The sequence below is a fragment of the Somniosus microcephalus genome, chromosome 3 (assembly GCF_052327205.1).
Source record: "Somniosus microcephalus isolate GS21.2 chromosome 3, FLI_Smic_1.0, whole genome shotgun sequence".
Classification (NCBI taxonomy): Eukaryota; Metazoa; Chordata; class Chondrichthyes; order Squaliformes; family Somniosidae; genus Somniosus; species Somniosus microcephalus.
The window spans coordinates 45,203,902-45,230,060 of NC_140989.1; the positions used below are offsets into that span (position 1 = coordinate 45,203,902).

Consider the following 26,159-nt stretch of genomic DNA (forward strand, 5'->3'; position numbering starts at 1 on the left):
GACTTGGCGGCAGACAGTAAGGATGAACCGCTTATAGCATTTTACATTCTTTTCCAGTTTATTTGATGGTTTTGCAGGACTGTGGGGAAAGAATGGAACGAATTGGACAGCTCTTTCAAAGAGTTGGCACAGGCACGATGGGTCCAATTGCCTCCTTCCGTGCCGAATGATTCTATGATGGTGTTTATTTTATAAATATTATTTAGTGTCCTTGGTATCTCAACAGCCTCTTCAGATTATCTCAAGGTGAGGAAAAAAATGGCAGGAAATAAGTTGGTTTCTCTTTTTCTTAACATTGCTATGATCTTGGCAAGTACAAGGCACATTGAAAAGTGTTATAGAAATAAAGAGTACAGGTTAGCGTCATCCTACATTATATTCAAGGTCACCTGTCTTCTTTCCACGCTCCAAACTCCAAGGGCATTGCAAGCATGTGCGTGAACGTTCCTTCCCCAGCATGCTGCAATAAGGCCAGGTTTAGGCACTTCGGTTTGCTGGTCCCAAAAGTACCAAACTATTTTAATCTGTTCGATTAAAACCTTAAAAATCACAAGTTTGGGTGGTTACAACATATTTTTACTGATCAGGTGAATCATGCACAATAATTCCTTGCCTCGTGATTAGACTGTGGCTGTTATGAAATGCAGTGCAGTGTCTCAAGCCTGGACAAAGTCTCAGCTTCAGGTGCAGCTATTCATTTAGCTGCAGATTGCAGTAGTAGAAAGAAATATGGAGCATTATTCATATGAGCTCAAGTGCTGTGTTCCTCCTCTTTAGAACTGAACGCTGGGGAGAGTGTAAACGTTGCACACTGGCAATGTAATCTTTACGCTAAATAATAAAGATTGCACAGAAGGATTGCAGTTAACAGTTTCACAAAACATTTATTTTCCATTATTTTAGAACAATTGGAGCTGAAGTACTCTGAAAAGTTACTTGGGGCCCAACATTTCATGTGGTTTGACCCACTCTTCAAATTGCTCCGGTGTAAGGAATCCCAACTTGACTGCCATTTCTTTTAGTGTTGTGCCTTCCTTGTGGGCTGTCTTGGCAATCTTTGCTGCTTTATCATAGCCTGTTTATAATGAGAAATAAAAACCATTATTCCTTGGTTACTAACAACCCAGACCGCTTCCAGCAATTTCATGGCAGGTAGTGTTTCACATCACCCCACAGAGCAATCCATGCAAGTGCATTTCATTCTCAGCTGTCTGCATATGAAGCGTGCTAAAATGGCAATGAAAAACTAGATGGGCCGTTATTGATCAAAAATATACATTAGCATCTGCAGGATGAATCTAACTTGATAAGAGTATTACTCAATACACATACAGAACAAGACCCCACTAAATCAGGACGTGAAGAAGGCACATCCATCCCAGTCAACCTAGCATAGTCCTCCTCACCAACATCTGGGGACTGAGGCCAAAGTTGGGAGAGCTGTTCTACAGATTAGTCAAACAACAGCCTGACTTAGTCGTACCCTATTATACCAATTAGTCAAAGTTCCAGACTCATCCATCACCATCCCTGGGTATATCCTGGCCCACCAGTAGGACAGACCCGCCAGTAGGTGCCAGCACAGTGATATGCAGTTGGTGACAGGGGAGTGGCCTTGGGAGTTCTCAACGTTGACCCCGGAACCCATGAAGTTTCATGTCAAACATGGGCAAGGAAACCTCCTGCTGATTACCATCTGCCAACCTCCCTCAGCTGATGAATCGGTATTCCTCCATGTTGAACACCACTTGGAGGATGCACTGAGGGTATGAAGGACACAGAATATACTTTGAGTGGGGGACTTCAATGTCCATCACTGAGTGGCTCGGTTTTACCACCACTGACTGAGCTGGCTGCGTCCTGAAGGACACAGCTGCCAGTCTAGGCTTGCGGCAGGTGGTGAGAGAACCAACACAAGGGAATAACCTACTGACCTCATCCTCACCAATCAGCCTGTCGCATTAAAGTCTGTCCATGATAGCATTGGTAGAGGTGACCTTCGCACAGTCCTCGTGGAGACCAAGTCCCATCTTTATACTGAAGACACCCTCTATCGTGTCATTTGGCACTACCATTGTGCTATGTGGGATAAAATTAAGTACAGATCTAACCACCACTGTGGAAAATTACCCAGGTATGTCCTGTCCACAAACATCAGAACAATTCCAACCTGGCCAATTACTGCCCTCAACTTAGAATTCCCCTCCAAATTACACACCATACGGACTTGGACATATATCGCTGTTCCTTCATCATCACTGGGTCAAAATCTTGGAACTCGCTACCTAACAGTATTTTGGGAGCACATTAACAGCACAGACTGCAGCGGTTCAAAAAGAGGGCCAACCACCACCCTCTCAGGTTAATAAATACCGGGGCGGCCAGCGACCTCCGCATACCAAAAATGAGTAATTTTTAAAAATGACTCCACATTTATTTCATCTTAAATGTAATGAAGTGTCTTCACCTTTCCTGGTGGACATAGCAAATGCCTGAGGCGTTTATCCCTGGAGCAGAATCTGAAGGCTGTGTCTCAGATTCTCCTCAAGGACAAAGGATTGTGCACTGGATTGCATAAGTTAACGCCAGTGCCACCTAAGCATTCCCATACCAGGGCAGTACACAAGCACCAGTCTTCAACTCATCCAAGGTCAGTCCCATCCACTTCAGTAGAGTTTAATTACTTGGCCATCCTTCTCTCCTGGCTCCAACACTGGCAGCCATGCCTTAAACCGTCTAGGGATCACTGTCTGGAATCTCCTCCCTAAACCCTCCATCTCCCTCTCCGCCTTTAAGACCCTCCCTAAAAGTTACATCTTCAACCAACTTTTGGGCCATCTCTCCTAATTTCTCCTTCCTTGGCTCAGCATCCATCTTCCTCACGCCTCTGCGCTGCAACTTGGGATGCTTTACTATGTTAAAGGTGCTATATAAATGCAAAGTATTGCTATGGCAGTCAACCCAAATCATTGGTAGCCAGCCATACAAGTTCCTTACGTCTCTACTGGTGGTGTATTCAGTGATGGATGCTCCAAAGTACCAAGTCACTTGATAACAAGTACCTGAACCTGCTGTGGATTCCTCTATTTTATTCTGAGAAGCGGGGGCTGCAGTATTGACCAGTACAAAAGTCAACAAACTGGCACTGAAGCACCAAGCATAGCATTGCCAATTATCCCAATCCACTAAGTTTTACTCAATGATTTACTGGTACTGGTTGGAGCCGCCGAGACCCACTTTCCAGTTAACAAACTGGTTTAGCATCCAAGTCAGCTGAGCTACTGTCCTGAGGCCTCTTGCGTCAGCAACCTGTTCTTTTACTATTACGATAGCAAAATACTGCGGATGCTGGAAATCTGAAATAACAACAGAAAATGCTGGAAAAACTCAGCAGGCCAGGCAACATCCGTGGAGAAATAGAGAGAAACAGTCCCGATGAAGGGTTTCGACCTGAAACATTGACTCTATTTCTCTCTCCACGGATGGTGCCTGGCCTGCTGTTCTTTTACTATGCTGGACACAACAGCAGTCCCAAAAAGGTCACCGTTTCTCCCCTGAAAATGTTGCACACTTCAGATTGAACATTTGTATTTTTGAGTCAACAACTCCATTCAGGAACTGTTGGCAATATTCCACTAGCTCCCCTGATTCCAGCCATGAGAGATTTTATTCTGTGAAGGTAGGGCCTCCGTTCAAAGATAAGAGATGGTTTAGTCTTTTGTTTTGTCTTACCCATCATTGCATGGTGACACACTAAGTTTTTAGTAGGCACTTAGTAGAATCTTTATACAAAGAAGCACAGAGGAGCAAAAACATTCAAAAATCAGTACTCGAATCTAGCAGGGATTTTACCATGCAGCGATTGTCAATCACAGCAGGAATATTGATCCCACGTATTTCACCGCTCTGCTTCCTACTGGCAGTCAGCTGTTTTCCAAAGTAAATTCAAAAAGCAATAAAATCCACCATTTACTCTCTTACCAATATGTGGGTTAAGTGCTGTCACCAGCATTAGTGACTCGTTCATTAACTTGTTAATTCTTTCTGTGTTAGCCTGAATTCCAACCACACAGTTGTCTGTGAAGGAGACGCAGGAATCTCCAATCAATTGTGCTGAATTCAGCACATTTTTAATCTGGAAGAGAAAAACAAAATGCATTAAATCATCTTGGTGATTAGAAAATGTAGTTAATATGAAAAGCTGAACGTTACTCAGTCTTTGTGATCATATCGAATGCATCCAAATCAGGAATGGTGAGGATTAATAGCAATGCAAACTCCTCTTTCCCCCAACCCAATGATGACCCATCACTGTAGACTTTAAAAAAAAAAGGCTTTCTTCTGCACCAGAAAGTTCTACAATATACCAAACCTTAATATCAGACCTCTCAAGCTAAAACAGCTGACTGCAAAATTGCTGTGCTATGTAATAACAAGTGTGTGCGTGGGGATAACACCGTCTCATTCTCATTAAGACCTTTAAGATCCACTGAAGTTAAAGATTGTTTTGTCATCCACTCCAGCACACAGTTCAGTTTACCATACTGGCTTTCTTTTTTTTTTTTATAAAAGGACTACAAAGGTAGGCTTCATGCATTTTTAAAGCGCCTTAACAAAACCAGACATACAATTCAGAGAGTGGGGAGAATGTGGAACTCGCTACCACATGAAATGGTTGTGGAGAATATTATAGATGCATTTAAGGGGAAGCTAGATAAATACATGAGGGAGAAAGGAATAGAAGGATATGTTAATACGGTGAGATGAGGTAAAGTGTGGGAGGAGGTTCGTGTGGAGCGCAGCAGCATAGACCGATGTTCTTATATTATTTAAAACACACACATTTATGAAGGTCTATGCATCAAATACAGTTGTAGTTAGAAGAAAATCAATTAACATTTTACAGCCACTCATTTCTTCATGTTATACCACTTTATATGTCGCAATCTGCCAAGGACCATACACTTAACACTACCTAATTCCTTTGAAAAATCAGCTTTCTTAGTACTTACAATCATGGGTTTGAAAACATTCAGCTCAAAGTGGCCATTACTTCCTCCAACAGTAACAGCAACATGATTGCCCATGACCTGTGCTGCTACCATGGTAACAGCTTCACACTGGGTGGGGTTCACCTTACCTTTCAAAACACAGAAAATGCAATTAGTACTTTGTGAAAATGAAATCTCACCCATTCCCAGAAATTGTGATTTTAGTTAAATTGTTGATTTTTGACTGCAACAACACGATAGCAAAAGAAAATGCTTTTAGCAACTAAAAGTGAAACTGCCTCCCCCAAGTTTAGCAATTATCCTGTTTAGTCCCAACATTGTCTCAGTCAGCTGTGAGTCCCCAAAACCTGGTGGTGCAGTTTCTTGGAGTGCTAACACACAGGACAATCAGGTTCACCTGCAGTTTCCCCAAACAGCGACTTGTCAGGGGAACGCTGAACTCAGGCTAAGCCCTTCCTGATGGGGAAAAAGGAAATTAAAAATGGCTGCATATCGTGATATCACAAGTTCCGACCAGAATGGAGATGATTGGGTAATTCCCCCATCAATCACTGCTGTAGGTAACTAGGATTGATTTTACGCACATAATTTGTATTCTGTAACTATCCTCCACTCGCTGCATTTTGCTGGAGAAATAATCCTGCTTTTTATCAGGAGTGTTTCGATCACGAGTTCTGTTTGTCATGAGGTTGTCAGCCGTGGCTCAGTGGGTAGCACTCTCGCCGCTGAGTCAGAAGGTTGCGGGCCCAAGTCCCATTCCAGAGACTTGACCACAAAATCTAGGCTGACACTCCAGGGCAGCACTGAGGGAGTGCTACACTGTCAGAAGTGCCGTCGTTCAGAAGAGAAGTTAAACCGAGGCCTCGTCTGCTCTCTCAGATGGACGTAAAAGATCCCATGACATTATTTCGAAGAAGAGCAGGGCAGTTATCCCCGGTGTCGTGGCCAATATCTATCCCTCAATCAACATCACTAAAAAAAAATTATCTGGTCATTATCATATTACTGTTTTGTGAGAGCTTGCTGTGCGCAAATTGGCCGCCACGTTTCCTACAGTACAGCAATGACTACACTTCAAAAGTACTTCATTGGCTGTAAAGCGCTTTGGGAGATCCTGAGGTCGTGAAAGGCGCTATATAAAATGCAAGTCTTTCTTACTGTAATACGTAGAGACTCTGTTTAAATATACTCTGTTTCCTGAGTAAATAGACTTTGTTTACTGTAAAATAGACACTGTTTGCTGCAAGTCTTGTCGTAAGTCCTGCCCTGCCTCCAACTCATTGATTAACACAGTGGTATTAATACTCACCCCGATATTAAAAAAAAAAATCAGAGTACAGGTCATTTCAGGTTGTCCTCACTCAGCTCATAACACACTTTTACACTGAAGAACTGCTGACACCAGTGGAGTTGTGGTACTTGTGCTACTGACAGTACTTAAAGGACACAATGCTGTCAGTGGGACAGATTTTTATGGATTTTGCAAACTGCTGTCATGGCTCCATTTACCTCTAAGCCCACAGAGCTAAATAACCTCCATTTTAGTCCTAGAAATTGCAACTCTTTGGCTTCCAACATGATTCGATTACAAACAGTGGCATCAGCTAAAGTACAAGGGGAAAATGATGCACAGAGGTTGAGCACCGCTGCCCCAGGACCCATTAAAAGAATAAAGTGCCATTTACAGCAGTGACAGGAGAAACTCTGAGGCACGAGTGTAGGTCACCGATCTGGGCTGTTGGTTGAGGAATGTTATATGGTACACGGGCCATCAGAGAGAAGAGAAAATAAAACAGGAATTAAAAATAGACACAAAAATGTACATGGCACAATTCTAACTTGCTAAACAATTTATTGCAAAGATGAGGAAATCACCTTTAAATTCCATTAAACAGCAGTTAAATTCACAACAGGAAACTCTCAACAGCAAACCATTAAAACCATAGAAAATAGAGCTGCTGACGTTAGCAGATTCACAAAATATTCATTTGTCTACTACTTTAATGCAAGCATTAATACATTTAAAATAAATGAATGAGAGCCTCCACTAAAATAGCAAAGATGTTATGTGACTATGGTAGGCATTTATATACCAGCATAAGCAGCAGTGCTTTTAAAGCCCAGAGATATGGGCCTACAGCACATACTCTACCTTTCCCCGACAGGAATACATCAGTCTAGTTTTCCTAGTGTTGTTCTGCTGAAGGGATTTAAACCACAAACTTTCTGCGAACCAACTTAGATTTTTGCAGGGGTAAGCTTGGTCTTATAAGTACAGGAAACTCTTTTTTATCCGGCACCGACGTGGTGCCGGTTTATCAAAAAGTCCGGATTACAGAGAGGTACAGTAAAAGGTACGAGAGCCCCATACACGGCCACAGATCCAGGCGTCCCCGTTGCATGGCAACAGGTGCAGGAACCCCGGCCACAGATCCAGGCGTCCCTGTTGCATAGCAACAGGTGCAGGAACCCCGGTTACATGGCCACAGATCCAGGAACGGCCACTAATATGAATTAAAACTTACCTGAACCTACTCCTGAATTTTGCCGGTTAACAGAGATTTCTGGTTATTTAGGTGCAGGTAAATCGAGAGTTTCCTGTATATCTGCTCTTTTGCTCCATTGCATCACTTTGTAAAACTGAAAATGTGTTGTGATAAAGTTTAAGCCACAAGTTATAGATTTCTGTTGCATGCATCCATTCCACAAGACAGGGTAGCAACATACAGCAACTTGACAGACACTTTCCTGTACTTAGTTTGAACACAGATTGCAGAATTACCTGGCATGATGCTGCTCCCTGGCTCATTTTCAGGCAAGATGAGTTCACCCAAACCAGAGCGAGGTCCAGAGCCCAGAAAACGAATATCATTGGCCACCTTCATCAAACTGCAGGCAACAACATTCATGGCACCACTCAGTTCAACCATGGCATCGTGCGCAGCAAGGGCTTCAAACTTGTTCGGCGCAGTTACAAACGGTAAACCTGAAAACAGAGACAACATTATTTTCTGTGGTCACGCTGCGACTTACCACCTGCCAAATTGGGCTGTAGGCACACGTTCTGGTGTGCGCCGAATGCCAGCCACTGCCAGTATTAACGGCAGGTAAAACAAACATTTCTCTGTGCAAAAAGGTATTGATGGTCCTGCCCAGCATTTGATCGCTTAATCCCACTGAACACAGAAGAACCACTCACTAATCAAAGCAAGATTGATTTTGTTTTGCTGTGAGCCAGAGCTGCAGGGATTTAGGCCTAGAAATTCAGTGCCCTTAGCGCCGATTTTGCGGTTTAAGGAGGCGCGGCGGCCGGCCGCTTTCCCGCCGGCCGCCTGCCCGCAGCTCCCTCCCCGGACTTCTCCCCACCCCCCCCCCCGGAACAGATGCAAGCCCGGCACTTGTCCGAGGTGCCGGGCTCATTTTTGAGGAGATTTGCGCGGGCCGCGGCCGGGTGCAGGCAGCTCCTCCTTAACGGAAGGAGGAGGCCTGCACTTCCCCAGCCTGCCGCACCGCATCGGGTGCCGCAGCGCCGGAATTGCGGCGCGAAACGGCAGTTAGCGCCCTTTTCCAGGCGCTAAGACCCTTCAGTAGCGCCGGCAGCCGTTTGGGCGCGGCGCCACTGAATTTTTGGCGCGCGCAGGGGACTTAGCGCCGGCACTAATTTCCGGCGCTAAAGCCCTGGCTAAGCCAAAACCCAATTTCTAGGCCTTAGTCTTTTAATGCAAGACTGGAGACAAGAAATGGAAAAAATAGAAAAGACAAAAAAAATAGGATTGTTTAGAATACCCTAAAAGGGAGAGGTCAATAACATGCTTAGTGTCAGCTGTGGCTCAGTGGGTCGCACCCTCGCCTCTGAGTCAGAAGGTTGTGGGTTCAAGTCCCACTCCATGGAACTTGAGCACATAAAGCTAGGCTGACACTCCAGCGCAGTGCCGAGGGAGTGCTGCGCTGTCGGAGGTGCCGTCTTTCCGATGAGACGTTCAACCGAGGCCCTGTCTGCTCTCTCAAGTGGACGTAAAAGATCCCAAGGCACTATTTCGAAGAAGTGCAGGGGAGTTATCCCCGGTGTCCTGGGCAATATTTATCCCTCAACCAACATAACAAAAACAGATTATCTGGTCATTATCACATTGCTGTTTGTGGGACCTTGTTGTGCGCAAATTGGCTGCCGCGTTTCCGACATTACAACAGTGACTCCACTTCAAAAGTACTTCATTGGCTGTAAAGCACTTTGTGACGTCCGGTGGTCGTGAAAGGCGCTATATAAATGCAAGTCTTTCTTTCTTTCTAACATGTCAAAAATTCAGTGCACTTTTCTAATCTTGTTAAACGCCATTATTTCAAAATATACAAGGCAAGTGCTGTGGCAGGGTGTGCCTAATATGAGTAATTACATTGCTGTGGAATATATTACCCAATATGTACTGTATAAGGGAGAATGGCGTCCTCATACAAGATGCACAGCAGGTCAGTTGCTATCCAAAACAGAAAAAGAGGGTTTAATGTTTGGAAAACCTTGATCATATTTTGATGTTTTTATTTCAGATCTCCAGCATTCGTGGTTTTTCTTTTCAGCTCTGTGCAATGGTACACACTGGATTTGTTCACCTCACATGACTGTGTTCATCAGTAAAAGATGGTAAAATTTGAATACTTTAAAAGAGAACTGAATTATCATCAATAATAGCTATGGCACAGATACTGTTCAATGCTCCGTCTGACCTGTGAGCTCAGAGACTTTGGCAGCCACTTTCTCCGCGAACCCTATCCTCGTGTTCAATCCTGTTCCCACTGCGGTCCCGCCAGCTGCTAGCAGATATACTCTCGGCATTGCAGCCGCAATCCGTTCCATGCTATATTTTATCTGCTGTACATAGCCACTAAATTCCTAAACATGAATAAATGCAACAACAGACTGTGAATTTCAAATCAATACTTTAAAACAAATACCTAACACAATGTAACTCAGCCAATTTGAAAGAATACTTCACAACAGGATACCACGGACACAGCATTTTAAAAAATGGTTTTGCAGAGTCTAGGTTTTATCTTGATGGGATGAAGGTTTCTTTTCACTTGGGTAATTTCAGTCCAGTTCCTGGTATGGGACACAGCATAAAAGTGGCCGCAATTTTGCTCAAAGAAGCTGCAAGAACTGCTAGTGTGGGAAAGTGGAAAAAACCCACTGCTGCCATAACGGAACTCTGCTGAATTCAGGGCTAATGCACAGTGTTAGAGCAGAGTAGAGGGAGTTTTACATCTGACCTTGCTAAACCTCATCAGTGAGTGTTTGATACGGACACTGTGTGCTCGAATTGGAAAATGTTCTATTCACCAGCACTAATATCCCTTGCTTGATGAACACAAAAATTTACAAATAGCTTCTTCCCAACTCACACTTGATATCTAGCTTAACAGTGGCAGCCACACCTAGAAACACATGCAGCAAATCAATTCGCTATGACAATTATAGAATGAAAAGTAGGTGCCAATAGCCAGTTGTCACTTTAGAGCAGCGTTCTCCAATAAGTTAGCCACATGTAGCTAATTGGGAATCCAGATAGGGATAATTTCACTTTTGATTAGTAAATTAAAAATAATTAATAAACACCATTGTTGGGCATGTGATCTTAATACAACTTTTGTTGGTCAGATGAAAAGCAGAGTGTGCGAGAGTATTTTGATCATTGTGCACTTTATTAACTTGTTTACTGCATATTGGCGATCTGCTAAAATGGTGTGTAACACCATGGAAACACCAGCAATATTATATGCAGAAGGGGGCCGTCATCATGGCCAGCTTGACCAATCAGAATAACTGCTACAGGCCAGTCCAAACAATAATGAGCAGCTCCATCAACAACTACTCCCAAATCCGTGCCCATCTTGCCCGGAACTCCATGTTTGAATTCCTCCAGTCAGGTTGCCGCCCTGCCACAGTACCGAAATGGCTCTTATCAAAGTCACAAATGACATCTTGTGTGACTATGACAATGGTAAACTATCCCTTCTCGACCCGTCTGCAGCCTTTGGCACAGCTGACCATGCCATCCTCCTCCAACGTCTCTCCACACTCGCCAGCGGGGTGGGACTGCCCTCGCCTGGTTACATTCCTATCTATCCAGTCGTAGCCGGGGAATCACCTGCAATGGCTTCTCTTCCCGCTCCCACACCATCATCTCTGGTGTGTCCCAAGGATCTATCCTTGGCCCCCTCTACATCTACATTCTGACCCTTGGCGACATCATCTGAAAACACAGGGTCAGTTTCCACATGTACGCTGACGATACCCAGCTCTACCTCACTACCACTTCTCTCAACCCCTCCACGGTCTCTAAATTGTCACACTGCTTGTCCAGTACTGGAATTTGCTCCAACTAAAAATATTGGTAAGACCAAAGGCATTGTCTTCGGTCCCAGCCACAAACTCCGTTCCCTAGCCACTGATTCCATCCCTTTCCCTGGCAAATGTCTGAGGCTGAACTAGACGGTTTGTAACCTTGGTGTTGTATTTGACCCCAAGATGAGCTTCCAACCACATATCTGCGCCATCACTAAGACTGGCTATTTCCACCTCCATAACATCGCCCAACTCCGCCCCTGCCTCAGCTCATCTGCTGCTGAAACCCCCATCCATGCCTTTGTTACCTCGCTCCTTGACTATTCCAATGCACTCCTGGCCAACCTCCCATCTTCCACCCTCTGGAAACTTGAGGTCATCCCAAACTCTGCTGCCCGTATCCTAACTTGCACCAAGTCCCGTTCATCCATCATCCCTGCGCTCGCCGATCTACATTGGCTCCTGGTTAAGCAATGCCTCGATTTTAAAATTCTCATTCTTGTTTTCAAATCCCTCCATGGCTTCGCCTCTCCTTATCTCTGTAACCTCCTCCAGCCCTACAACACCCTCCGAGATATCTGCGCTCCTCTAATTCTGGCCTCTTGCGTATCTTCGATTTTAATCGCTCCACAATTGGCACCCCTGCCTTCAGCTGCCAATGTCCTAAGCTATGGAATTCCCTTCTTAAACCTCTCCGCCTTTCTACCTCTCTTTTGCTCTTTAAGACGCTCCTTAAAAAACCTAACTCTTCAACCAAGCTTTTGGTCATCTGCCCTAATGTAGCATGTCAAATTTTGTTTGATAACACTTCTGTGAAGCGCCTTGGGATGTTTTACTACGTTAAAGGTGCTATATAAATACAAGTTGTTGTTGTCTGATATTCATGCCAGAATTCAAAACTTTGGTGAAAGAGAATGGGGGTGAAATTGGTCTTCAGTGATATCACAAAATGGGCGCTAGCGAATCGGTAGCCCGTTTTCTACTTCGGTTGATTTTCTTTACAATTGACTGAATGGTAGATGATCTTTGTAACCTGTACTACATGCAAGGTGTTTTCTACTAAAATTAGTGCTTGTGGTTAAAGTGTTTTAGCCATAGCCATGCCTGTGGCTAGTCAGCAATTTCGATTGGACAACGCTTTAGAGCTGCAGCAAAATTTAATAGAAAATGCTGGGAATTACTCAGCAGGTCAGGCAGCATCTGTGGAGAGAGAAACAGAGTTAACGTTTCAGGCCGCTGACGAAAGGTCAGAACAGTTCTGAGGAAAGGTTATCGGCCTGCAACGTTAACTCTGTTTCTCTCTCCACAGATGCTGCCTGACCTGCTGAGTAATTCCCAGCATTTTCCGTTTTTTTACTTCAGATTTCCAGCATCCGCAGTGTTTTGCTTTTGTTGCTGCAAAGTTAAAGTGGCTTTAGTACTCGGGACTATGGGCAGAACAGTGGCACAGCACACTGCTGGGCCAGCCCAGCTGGAGCGTCATTCTTACTGTGGCCCACAGGGCGAGCTCCAAATCTCAGTAGCGCTGATCGAGAAGCATCAATCAAAGGAAACTCCTCATGCGGACTGGTGGCTTGTGACGACGGCTCCCACCTGAAACACTAAACGGGCCTTTCTCGTCCAGATGCCGACTGCCCTGCTGTGCATTTCAAGCAATTTCTCCTTTTTAGGTCAGATTTTAAACATTCACATTTTTCCTCTATTTATCTTTTTAAAATGATTAATAATAATTGATTATAATTATAATTATAATTATAGAGATTTCATGGTGCAATAGATTAAGTTTTCTTTTAACCTACCTGCCCTAATGACAGAGGCACAGCATCTTGCGTGTGAGTGCGGCCAATCTTAATGATGTCAGCAAACTCATTGGCCTTGGCCTCCAGTGCATCATGGAGCTTCTGCAGTCCGGGTAGCAGCACCTCGTGGACCTCTTTGGCGGCAGCAATGTGCATGGCGGTCGGGAAGGTATCGTTGGAACTCTGGCAATGAGGGAAAGAGCGGTGGGGGGGGGGGAAACCACAGATCAAAACTGACTCTGTACTGAACTTAATCATTAAATGCACCATTAGTATAAAATTATTTTTATAGGCTGCATTTTAAAACAACTTTAAACTATAGAGCACCCGCAAAATTTCAACTTTGTTTGTAAATAACTGCAATCAAATTAAAATTGAACCTTCTAGTGCATTAAGACAGTCGCATTTCTGAAAGAGCCCTCCCCCCAGATAAAAAAAAATACATTTCCTATTACGTTTGAGATAACAAATGGTGTTCATATAGAACAAAAATAACACTGCAAATCACCATTGCTCTTTTCCTGGACCGTGAAAGAGTAAAAGAGGTTTTAAACTCCAAGGGGACAGAACGGAGGCCTAGACCAGTACCTGGCTCTTGTTAACATGATCATTGGGGTGTACAGGATCCTTGGTGCCCAGTTTACCTCCAAGAATCTGAATTGCCCTGTTGCTGATCACTTCATTCACATTCATGTTAGTTTGTGTTCCAGAACCTGTCTGCCATACCACCAGAGGAAAGTGATCATCCAACTTCCCAGCAATCACCTGCGCAATAAACACACAGCAAACCTCATTTTCAGATCCTTGTACCAAGTGGACAAGACAGCACCAACTTTTATTCACCTTAACTGATAAAGAAAAACAGAAACAGAATAAACTGTTCTTACTATCATAATACACAACGTATAGAATATTGCACGAGTCAAAGAACATTGGGATTCGTAAGTGGAATGGTAAAGTTTTGTTGTGCTATCATATCTAATACTGATATTTCGCGCTACTAATCAAACTTCTTTATTCAATGAAGTTATGCAATTGTAACTTACTGTCGCCGCTGGACAGCACTGCAAAATACTGCTGTACAATTGCAAAACACCACCCACTGGCTAGATTACAGTATTACAACAAATACTGCTGGGAAATTTCCAAAAGGGAGGGGAAAGAGAGAAAAATGTTTTTAAGCAGAAAAAAAGTTCATAATCACTACATTTCTTAAAATACTACATTTTGCTGTAATAGTGCTACCATGAACCAATTATTATCTTCTCCCATGAGATTTCCAGTATTGGGATTTTTTGGGGGGAGGGCGGGCAGAAAAAGGGGGCGGGATTACATAGAACAACATTAAAATTACAACACGGAAATAGGCCTTTAGGCGCAACCAGTCCATGTTAGTGTTTATGCTCTGCAATTGCAGCAGAGAGTGGATGTGATTCATTGCTTCTTTGAGACTATAATATCTGGGCCGGTGACTTGGAGGTCAGCACTAGTAGTTTCCAGTGTGCACTGAATGCTTAGGGGCTAATTTCCAATGACTTATAAACCCAAAAATCCAAAACACCTATTACACAAATTGACTATTTTCAAGGAATGTGATTCTTAAAACATTGTAGCAAGGATTACAGAAGTGACTGATTTGCACTACAACACCTAAACTCAAAAGATTTCGAGCATCGCACCACATTCAAGGTCTTTTTAATAGGAATGGAATTATCGGCACTTATAGCCAGAAAAATATAATCAGTGTTTTCTTTACTAGGTCCTTTGGCGCCAGTAAGACACTACATTGACATAAGTTTCGTGATACAGATTAAAACTTATGTTGCAATTGTGTTCTGTATCTTTTCTTTTTAATGTAATTTTCTGAAAGTCATGCTTAGTGAGTCAGCAGAACACTGAAAAGTTATTTGTATTATCAACTGTCTGATTGAATCTGATCATATACAGCGATGAATCAAGCTTCTCCCGGAAGCTGACATCCCCTCTCTGTATCAGAGGTCGCTGGAGTGACTCTGGAGGGAAGGAGGCACAAAATGAAGAGGCCTTCATGAGGGGGCAAAATCTGTGTTGTTGTAATAAGGTAATTAACATATTGATCTTCATAATTTTTCCAAATAGAGATAGGAGATGTACTTTGAACAGAAAGTGCTTTGCCCCATTTCCTTTCTAACAAGAAATACTATAGGTTACGGCCATTGTGAAGGTTTCCCCAATACAAAGAAAACTGTACCTATGCACACACAGAACAATGGGAGGTTTTTGGTGGGGCGAGGGGGTGAAGATATCGCTATTTGCTATTCGTAGCAAAATTGGAAATGGGTGTAGTAACACATATAAACTCCCCCCCCCACCCCGCCAATACTATTGAAATTTTTCATATTAAAAGGGTGTCTTCGCGATCTATTATATATTAAATTCAGTTCATGGGGCAAGTGTTCCATTGAAAGCTTGTGTCAACCTCCTCTGAAGAGAAATTCTATTATAAAAGTGTCCACATTTACCTGCAATAGTTATGCCTGTAGGATTTATAATATTAAAAGTTATCACAACTTCACGGTCACACAATGCTTGATAACACATAACACTAAGTGTCACACAATACCTGCTATTTTATAGTGAGATTATGGTTTAAAATAAACTGCTTTGAGTCAAGTATGAAGCTGCACAATCTGGCCAATGGGTGTCACTATAGAGCAGCGTTTTGAGTTTCTCAGCCGCCAGCATGTCAGCCATCCTGGTAAATGTAAGTAGCAAAGTAAGGACTAACTTTACCTTTTAATTTATTTTTTAAAAGGTTTTGCCCCTTTACAAGTTTCCCGGATGTCCAACAATGCCATTTCCCCCCTCTGGACATTTTCGATCTTCTCTATCCTGCCACTGCCATTGACCATGGTCTGTCCCAGTTCTGACAAAGCTATTAAGGCTGCTTTCTCTCATCCCAACTAGCTTCTCCTGCCTTTTCTCCCTGCCTCCCGATTCAGCTATCCTGGCTTATTACTCATTCCCCCTCAGAATGCACCATGATACAAGTTATAAACCATTACCCTTCAGGCTGTTCATACCTCATCTGCTGCCTTTGCAATACTATCTGCAATCTTTGCATCCAAACCATATTCCACGTTCACTTCTGCAGCAGCTCGCTTCAGAATGCCAAAGGCTTTTATCACTTGGATCTGTGAACAAAAACAAAGATGAAGCAACATGGAACATCTCTCTCTCCTTCACAGAAGGGTTGTATTAAAATAATGTGCCTGGAAAGTGCATGTCGATTGAATTAGTAAAGAATGTAATTTCCTCATGGTTTAGTTTTAGTTTAGTGACAGATGATCTGTTATCTAGTTCACTTATGGCTGTTATATTGGAACAAGCAATTCAAAGAGAGCCGGTTGAATGCTGCAGTTGGGGAAATTGCAATTGCACTGCTCACTTGCATCCCTGGGCAGTGAAGACAGCGCTCCAAATGTGCTTACTGAATCACACACAAAATCATGCTTGCTGGGCGCCAACAGCCAGTAAAACTTCCAGCGATTCACTGATGGCACAGTCAGCTCCTTTCGGTCGTCAGAAATTGAACAGCATTAAAAAAAAATTTAAACTGAAGGGTTTTCCAGATGAAAATTTAAACAAGTTTAAATCTGCCTGTTCAGATGAGTTCAAAAAGATCACAAACTCTTTGAGGTAAAGCAGGGGCTTTCTCCCGGTGGCCTGGCTGACATTTATCCCTAAATCAATATGGATAAAACTCTATTTGGTCACTTGTTGTTTGTGGTACCTTTCTGTGTGCAAATTGGCTTCTGCATTTACCTATAAAACAGTGACTAGACTTCAAAAGTAATTCACTGGCTGTGAAGCACTTTGGGACATGCTGAGAAATGAAGGTTCGTTCTTTCTTTCTTTCTTTCAAGTGCTGCAGGACATTCTATCCTCCCTCCCAAGCAGTGTAGGTCTGCGCTGCTTGTGAGTGGATAATCAGAAAGGACCACGGACCATTACTGCTACGAGAACAAATGTGGCAGAATTTCCAAATTTAAAAAGGACCAATTTCAGCAGCAAGAAAAGGTAATGTACAACAGCCCTCGTATCACAAGATAATTACAGATAAGGAAGGCCATTCAGCCCATGCATCCAGAATGAACCTAAAGTTCCTCCCCTTGCAGCACTGAGTAGTGGATTCAGTGACGCATCAACATGCAGCACCACAGAGTGCTGAGAAGTGGGGCTCTACGTGTGGTCAATGTTCCCTGTCAGCTGTGCTTTGTTCTGCGCGGCCCGTTTCTTTTAATGCGCGGTCCCTTTAAATTTCTGCACATGCGCGGTCTTTACAATGGAAAAGCCGGTGAGTGGCCTGCGCGGGACCTTTGAGATTACTGCGCGGCCACGCAGCTTAGGGGGAACATTGCCTGTGATCCTTACAGCGCCAAGTTCTCAATCTCGGACACGTGAAGTGCAATTTATGCAGATTTTATACGGCGTGCTTCACTGCATTTTTATTTCAGACTGTCACGCACTAATTCCATTTTATACTGTAAAACAGGTTTTATCCTGTGATTTATTTTTTAGTGGGAAGAAAACTGTCACACGAGATCTCTTGGAAAATCCACAGTTATTTCCTTTTTTTATTAAATCACTTAAAATGATTCTCAATCCACACTATTTAATTAACACTTAGGTAAAATTATTTGCCTGCAGAGTTGCCATGCAAACTAGACATATTCAATACCAATTTGAGTGCCACGTCATTATCTTTGGTGCATCAGTGATACAAAAGCTAAAATAATTTTTTTTTTTATTTTTTAAAAAAGGTATTTAATTACATAATTAAAAAATTCTCTCACCAAGATGTCAGTTTCAATTCTCAAGATTTTGGCCTGAAGCTGCAATGAGGCAATCCTGCTATTTTCTTTAAATCAGTTATAATCCCGACCAATTACTGCACGTTCAGAGGCTTGCAACAAAGCAACCTTTTCACCAAGTGAATTAGAGAAATAATTAAAATTTACTGCAATACGAGGTGAGACAAGGAATGTGGGGGGAAATTATGACGCTTAAAAGAATCAGTTGCCAACCGTTTTCTTTAAAATTAAAACTTCGCCAATTACTTACTGGCATCCTCTCAGATTCCCCTCCGATTTTAAAGTTCATCATTGATCTAACTGTCTGGGCTCCATAGTACTTGCCACTTGGCACCTTCAGTTCACCAAAGGTATCGTATTCAATTCTGTAGCCATCAGAGCTTTCCTGGAAAAACAAACAGACCATCAATTGTTTCAGTTCCTTCAGTAAATCGCATAAAAATGTTTTGTGTCATTTCCAAGTTAAATCTGAGACTCCATGAGAGGTGAAGCATGCCTAAAGTTAGAAATCATGGACAGAAATTAAACAATCTTTTTAAATCTTCAATCGATTGCGAGCAATGGCTGTTTCGAGAAAATGGTTTCCCTCTACACACAAACAAACAACAACTTGCATTTATGTAGCGTCTTTAACTTGGTAAGACATCACTAGGTGCTTCACAGGAGCGTTATTTGACACTGAGCCACATAAACAGATACAGGAAACTCTTTTTTATCCGGCACCAATGGGACCGACGTGGTGCCGGTTTATCAAAATGTCCGGATTACAGTGAGGTATAGTAAAAGGTACGAGAGCTCTGTACACAGCAACAAATCCAGGCTTCCCTGTTGCTTAGCAACAGGTGCAGGAACCCCGGCCACAAGATCCAGGCATCCCTGTTGCTTAGCAACAGGTGCAGGAACCCCGGCCACAAGATCCAGGCGTCCCTGTTGCTTAGCAACAGGTGCAGGAACCCCGGTTACACAGCCACAGATCCAGGAACAGCCACTAATATGAAGTAAAACTTACCTGAACCTACTCCTGAATTTTGCCGGTTAAGAGAGATTTCCAGTTATTTAGGTGCTGGTAAATCGAGAGTTTCCTGTATTAGGATAGGTGACCAAAAGCTTGGTTAGAGAGGGAGGTTTTAAGGGGCATCTTAAAGGAAACGAGGTAGAGAGGTTTAGGGAGGGAATTCCAGTACAGATGTGTCTGATAGCATTAACAAAATTAGGGTAATATTGCATCTTAGAATGGCCCTTTTCAATCATCCCCCCCCCCGCCAAGAGTTTGAATATTATTACTACTGTGCCCTCACCTAACGTTTTGGAGTCATGGCTCAACCAGTACTCATTTTGCCACGGTTTTATCTGGATCTTTACCAGCACTTAGATGGTACGTGAAATTAATCATTTCTAAACATCAGTTGGAGCTTTTCAGTGACGTCACGTCACAGTACTTAAATATTTCACTGAAAATAGGCATGTGCATAATTAAATATTTGAAAAATTATAAATATTAGAGGAAGCAACTTTTTCCAAACGGCTTCAGTGTGAGCTTTAAAGGGCGAAACATGGCATCTGCTGTTCTTTATCAGAGTTGCTCTTTAACATGACGGTAAAACGAATGGGTGTAGAATTGTGTGACTGTTGACTAAGCAGGATTTTTTTTTTTTTGCTGAAAGAGAGATTTTGAGAAGGTTAATGACAGCAGTGATGAGCAAATCTATTGGACCAATTTCTGACCTGCTGCATGATTGTAGAAAATAAGTAACTCCCAAATGTGGATGTTGCAATCTTGGATCAATCGCAGACCCACAGTCAAGCATTAATCCTAGCACAACTGGATACCCATTGCAGTTCAGACAATGAATCAGTACTCCTCCATGTGGAAGACCACTTGGAAGAAGCACTGAGAGTAGCAAGGACACAGACTGTACTCTGGTTGGGGGACTTCTATGTCCATCACCAAGAGTGGCTCGGTAGCACCACGACTGACCGAGCTGGCGGAGTCCTGAAGGGCATAACTGCCAGTCTGGGCCTGCGACAGGTGGTGAGAGAACCAACACGAGGGAAAAACCTACTTGACTTCATCCTCACCAATCTACCTGTCGCAGATGCATCTGCCCATGACAGCATTGTGCGGTGGTCACTGCTGCCAGTCATTGTGGAGACGAAGTCCCGTCTTCACACTGAGGGCACCCTCCATCGTGTTGTGTGGCACTACCACCGTGCTGAATGGGATAGATTCAGAACAAATCTAGCAGCTCAAAACTGGGCATCCATGAGGCACTGTGGGCCATCAGCAGCAGCAGAATTGTATTCCACCACAATCTGTAACCTCATGGTCTGGCATATCCCTCACTCTACCATTACCACCAAGTCAGGGGACCAACCCTGGTTCAATAAGGAGTGTAGAAGAGCTTGCCGGGAGCAGCACCAGGCGTATCTAAAAATGAGGTGCCAACCTGGGGAAGCTGCAACACAGGACTACATGCATGCTAAAAAGCAGAAGCAGCATGTTATAGACAGGGTTAAGCGATCCCACAGTCAACGGATCAGATCAAAGCCCTGCAGTCCTGCCACATCCAGTCATGAATGGTGGTGGACCATTAAACAACTAATGGGAGGAGGAGGCTCAATGAATATCCCCATCCTCAATGATGGTGGAGCCCAGCACGTGAGTGCAAAAGACAAGGCTGAAGCATTTGCAACCATCTTCAGCCAGAAGTGCCGAGTGGATGATCCATATCGGCTTACTCTCGAGGTCGCCACCATCACAGAAGCCAGTCTTCAGCCAATTCCATTCACTCCACGTGATATCAAGACAAGGCTGACTGCACTGGATACAGCAAAGGTTATGGGCCCCGACAACATCCCGGCTATCGTGCTGAAGACTTGTGCTTCAGAACTAGCCGCGCCTCTAGCCAAGCTGTTCCAATACAGCTACAACACTGGCATCTATCCGACAATGTGGAAAACTGCCCAGGTATGTCCTGTCCACCAAAAGGACAAATCCAACCTGGCCAATTACCGCCCCATCAGTCTACTCTCAATCATCAGCAAAGTAATGGAAGGTGTCATCGACAGTGCTATCAAGCGGCACTTACTCACCAATAACCAGCTCACTGATGCCCAGTTTGGGTTCCGCCAAGACCACTCGGCTCCCGACCTCATTACAGCCTTGGTCTAAACATGGACAAAGGAGCTGAATTCGAGAGGTGAGGTGAGAGTGACTGCCCTTGACGTCAAGGCAGCATTTGACCGAGTGTGGCATCAAGGAGCCCTAGTAAAACTGAAGTCAATGGGAATCAGGGGGAAAACACTCCACTGGCTGGAGTCATACCTAGCACAAAAGAAGATGGCTGTGGTGATTGAAGGTCAATCATCACAGCCCCAGGACATCGCTGCAGGAATTCGTCAGGGCAGTGTCCTAGGCCCAACCACCTTCAGCTGCTTCATCAATGACAAAGAAACATAGAAAAATAGGAGCAGGAGTAGGCCATTCGGCCCTTCGAGCCTGCTCCGCCATTCAATATGATCATGACTGATCTTCTATCTCTACCATATTCGCGCTCTCTCCCCATACCCCTTGATGCCTTCCCTCCAACATAAGGTCAGAAATGGGGCTATTCGCTGATGACTGCACAGTGTTCAGCGCCATTCACAACTCCTCAGATAATGAAGAAGTCCATGTCCGCATGCAACAAGACCTGGATGACATTCAGGCTTGGGCTGATAAGTGGCAGGTAACATTCGCGCCACAGAAGTGCCAGGCAATGACTATCTCCAACAAGCGAGAGTCTAACCACCTCCCCTTAACATTCAACGGCATTACCATCGCCGAATCCCCCACCATCAACATCCTGGGGGTCACCATTGATCAGAAACTTAACGGGATCAACCACATAAATACTGTGGCAACAAGAGCAGGGCAGAGGCTGGGTATTCTGCAGCAAGTGTCTCACCTCCTGACTCCTCAAAGCCTTTCCTCCGGGTGCTCCGGTTTCCTCCCACAGTCCAAAGATGTGCGAGTTAGGTTGATTGGCTATGATAAATTGACCCTTAGTGTTAGGGGGATTAAATACGTGGGGTTACGGGGATAGGTTGGGATATGTGTTGGGGTAGGGGTTACGGGGATCGGGTGGGATATGTGTCGGTGCAGGCTCGATGGGCCGAAATGGCTTCTATCTGCACTGTGGGGTTTCTGTGATTCTGTGATCTACAGTACAAGGCACAAGTCAGGAGTGTGATGGAATACTCTCCACTTGCCTGGATGAGTGCAGCTGCAACAACACTCAAGAAGCTCGACACCATCCAGGACAAAACAATCCATCTGATTGGCACCGCATCCACCACCTTAAACATTCACTCCCTCCACCACCGGCGTACCGTGGCTGCAGTGTGTACCATCTACAAGATGCACTGCAGCAACTCGCCAAGGCTTTTTCGTCAGCACCTCCCAAACTCGCGACCTCTTCCACCTAGAAGGACAAGGGCAGCAGGCGCATGGGAACACCACCACCTCCAAGTTCCCCTCCAAGTCACACACCATCCTGACTTAGAAGTATATCACCGATCCTTCATCGTCGCTGGGTCAAAATCCTGGAACTCCCTAACAGCACTGTCGGAGTACCTTCACCACACGGACTACAGCGGTTCAAGGCAGCGGCTCACCAACACCTTCTCAAGGGCAACTAGGGATGGGCAATAAATGCTGGCCTTGCCAACGACGCCCAGATCCCATAAGCGAATTTTTAAAAAAGTGCCACTGTATTGCACAAAGATATACCCAATTCCAGTGCGATGGAAACCAGCCTCAATTTGGTTAGCTCCACATGACATTAAAAAACAGCTGAGCGCACTGGACACAGCAAAGGCTATGGAGCCTGACAACATCCTGGCAGGAGGGCTGAATCCTGTTTGCTAGAGTCAACTGCTCCCCTAGCCAAGCTATTCCAGTCAGCAATGACACTGGATACTAGTAGTCCAGCAGGTCCTGGCATTAATAAGTTTGCTTCGTCATCTTTGGAACAGGACTCTGAAGAGGTTCACCTCCATGACTCAAAACACTGAGGACTAACCCTCAATGATCTTTCGTTTTCAGTGAAAGAAATATCCTCACATGTTCTCTCAGTCCACAGCATACTTCAGAATAAAAACCAAAATCACTGTTACTAGCTGACAAAAGCTGTTCTCTTGACTTGCTTGGATCAACTTCAAGCTCTTCCTCATAGGTTGAACCTATTGTTCAAACTCAATGTTCAGATCTAACATCTCCACTTTACAGTACGGCTGCTAGTATCCTTTATTCATTATTATTATTAGGTATTCTAATGCCCAGAAAATTCTGCACTCTGAAAACTTAATGCAAAAAAATTGCTTTTTCTTAAAATGTGGTTATGTCTTGGGATAACAAACATCAGATGCCAGTGCTTTTTGAGTAACATATATTGGCTGCACATTTTTAAAAATACATATTGAAAATCTTTTCACTTTCACATTATTTGCAAAAGAGCCTTTTTGTGCATTTCACTAGTTTATTAATTGGAATTTAAGTGTATAAAACCAAAAACAATTTCTTAAAAGGGACACGGCAAGTTGGCCAGCTTCTGTGGAGAGAACAGAATCAATGCTCCAGGTGGGTACCCTTCATCAGAACTGAAAAATAAGAGACTATCATCTGTTTACTGGGTTTGTACATAGAGGAACACAATGACAGCATAAGAACATAAGAATTAGGAGCAGGAGTAGGCCTTACGGCCCCTCGAGCCTGCTCCGCCATTCAATAAGATCATGGCTGACCTTCGACCTCAACACCACTTTCCCGGCCAATCCCCATATCCCTCGATTCCCCATGAGTCCAAAAATCTATCTCAGCCTTGAATATACTCAAAGACTCAGCATCCACAGCCCTTTAGGGTAGCGAATTTCAAAGATTCACAACCCTCAGTGAAGAAATTCCTCCTCATCCCAGTCTTAAATACCCAACCCCTTATCCTGAGACTATGCCCCCTAGTTCTAGACTCTCCAGCCAGGGGAAACAGCCTCTCAGCATCTACCCTGTCAATCCCCCTCAGAATCTTATATGTTTCAATGAGATCACCTCTCATTCTTTTAAACTCTAGAGAGTACAGGCCCAATCTACTCAATCTCTCCTCATAGGACAATCCTCTCATCCCAGGGATCAATCTAGTGAACCTTTGTGGCACCGCCTCCAAGGCAAGTATATCCTTCATTAAATAAGGAGACCAAAACTGTGCCCAGTACTCCAGGTGTGGTCTCACCAAGGCCCTGTACAATTGTAACAAGACTTCCTACTCTTATACTCCAACCCCCTTGCAATAAAGGCCAACATGCCATTTGCCTTCCTAATTGCTTGCTGTACCTGCTGCTAACTCTGTGTTTTCTGTACGAGGACACCTAAATCTCTCTGAACACCAACATTTAATAGTTTCACACCAACATATTCTGTTTTTCTATCCTTCCTCCCAAAGTGAATAACCTCACATTTCCTCATTAATCAAGTCTACCATTAACATGTTGTAATTTTATGTAAAGTTAAAATGACAATTAAAGTAAGAAATCCATGTTGCAAAGGTTTGCACTACAATGGCTGAAAAAGCAGCTGCAACACTCAAAGCCTTTTCCAGCAGTTAACTATATTAAATGATCATTTAGCTGACAATGCAAGTCTGATAGGTTGATTTTTTAACTAATTTTACAACCTGTCATCAGTTCCTCATTTCTGATAAAAAAGGATTGGTGGCAGGAACACACACCTTGGATCTGCTCCAGAAGTCAGTCCTGAGCCCACTATGTATATATACACACACATTGGATCAAGCTGGCAACTCTCCAGCTTTTGATGCTGTCACTCCATCTTCTCCTGGGAGGAGTCCCTCCCTTTCTGCTCTGCCTTCTTTTGAGTAACATATTTCACCATTCAAACTTCCTGCCTTCGTGTGATCAAGTTCGAACTCATTTTTTTACAAATCTATCTGCCCCCCTTTTGGAAAACATTGCAATGTGTTAGATATTTTGGTGCTCCAATCCTCAGGATAAAAAACTGGTTTCAAAGCAATTATTAACTCACAGAATATCCTGCCAATCCATAACTTTAAAAATGGAAGTGGATAAATACTTTTAAGTTGTAAATATTTGTTTAAAATTTTTTAATGGTTTGGGAAAAGAGACTAAGTGGATATCACTTTCAAAGGCTTCTTTCTATTCTGTAAAATTCTATATAAATTTATAATTGTGATTCAGCATGAATTTAAAAATAGTAAATACCCTTCACTCCTCCATAATAATATCCTGTAGTTCTACAACTATCTACTAACAATGATACTAATTAAGATTATAACCTACGAGAAAAGAAAGATGTCTGCCTGCTGTACTTACCATATGCACTCCTTCGCTGGTCTCAAAGAAGGCTTTTACAAGAACAGGAGCACGAAGATTGCAATCCATTTGTTCACAGCCGGTGGGGAAGGGGGGGAAAGTAAAACGTGTTGTGTACGGTTCTTATTTAAAAAGAAAAAACGAGGTAAACAGATCTGAGGCCGGTGTGCTGGATAGTTTCCTGACCTATGTGCATCAGTAACAGGGAAAGCAGCAGTACAAACACTAGTAACAGGGAAAGCAGCAATGCAAACAACACCAAATAGTTTTTGGCATTTATTTAAATGAATATAAAACAAAAGCAGGGGGGAGGGGACACGTTTTTATCCTCAAAGTGACCCCGATGGCTCCCTATGGGGTTGTCCGTGACCTTGCCCAATGGAACGTCTCCCGGAGAAACCCAGGCAACCCCGGGCTGCGCACACTGCAGGAGCCAATAAGGTGGCAAAAAGACGCAAAGAGAAATAACATTTTTAACAGTGCCGATAGGAGGCCGGGTGTGAGCGGAGCTGCCGGGTGCTCACTCGGTGCTCCAGCCGCACTGCGGGAGAGGCCGCTCGGCCTGTGTGTGTGCGCGCGCCTCTCTCTCGGTGCAGGAGTTTATTTTATTGCACTCACCATCCTCTTGCTGATGGCGGCCGGGTGCGAGCTTCTGCCAAATAGTTGCGCGGTCTTTGCCACTTGGAGTTTGGCCTGGAACCGCTGGAGGTTTCGGAGAAAGCGGAACATGGTGAAGAGGAGGCCGGGGAGGGACCAAGGGCAGAGTGGGAGA

The 26,159-nt window shown here is 43.8% G+C and overlaps 1 protein-coding gene across 2 annotated transcripts; it reads right to left on the reverse strand.

Annotated features, from left to right (window-relative positions):
• Positions 1-858: 858 nt before the first annotated feature.
• fh (fumarate hydratase) lies at positions 859-26,159 on the reverse strand. Of its 2 annotated transcripts, none has more exons than XM_085980306.1 (10): positions 26,006-26,159; positions 18,255-18,389; positions 16,214-16,324; positions 13,740-13,916; positions 13,152-13,334; positions 9,735-9,900; positions 7,795-7,998; positions 5,013-5,140; positions 3,982-4,135; positions 859-1,075 (listed from the first exon to the last, which is right to left on the reverse strand). In XM_085980306.1, exons 1-10 carry the CDS (start codon positions 26,114-26,116, stop codon positions 933-935), a joined length of 1,512 nt encoding a protein of 503 aa, XP_085836432.1. In that variant the 5' UTR covers positions 26,117-26,159; the 3' UTR covers positions 859-932. The 2 variants fall into 2 exon arrangements, with proteins under 2 accessions (XP_085836432.1, XP_085836434.1); XM_085980308.1 differs by lacking the exon at positions 26,006-26,159 and adding an exon at positions 25,388-25,956.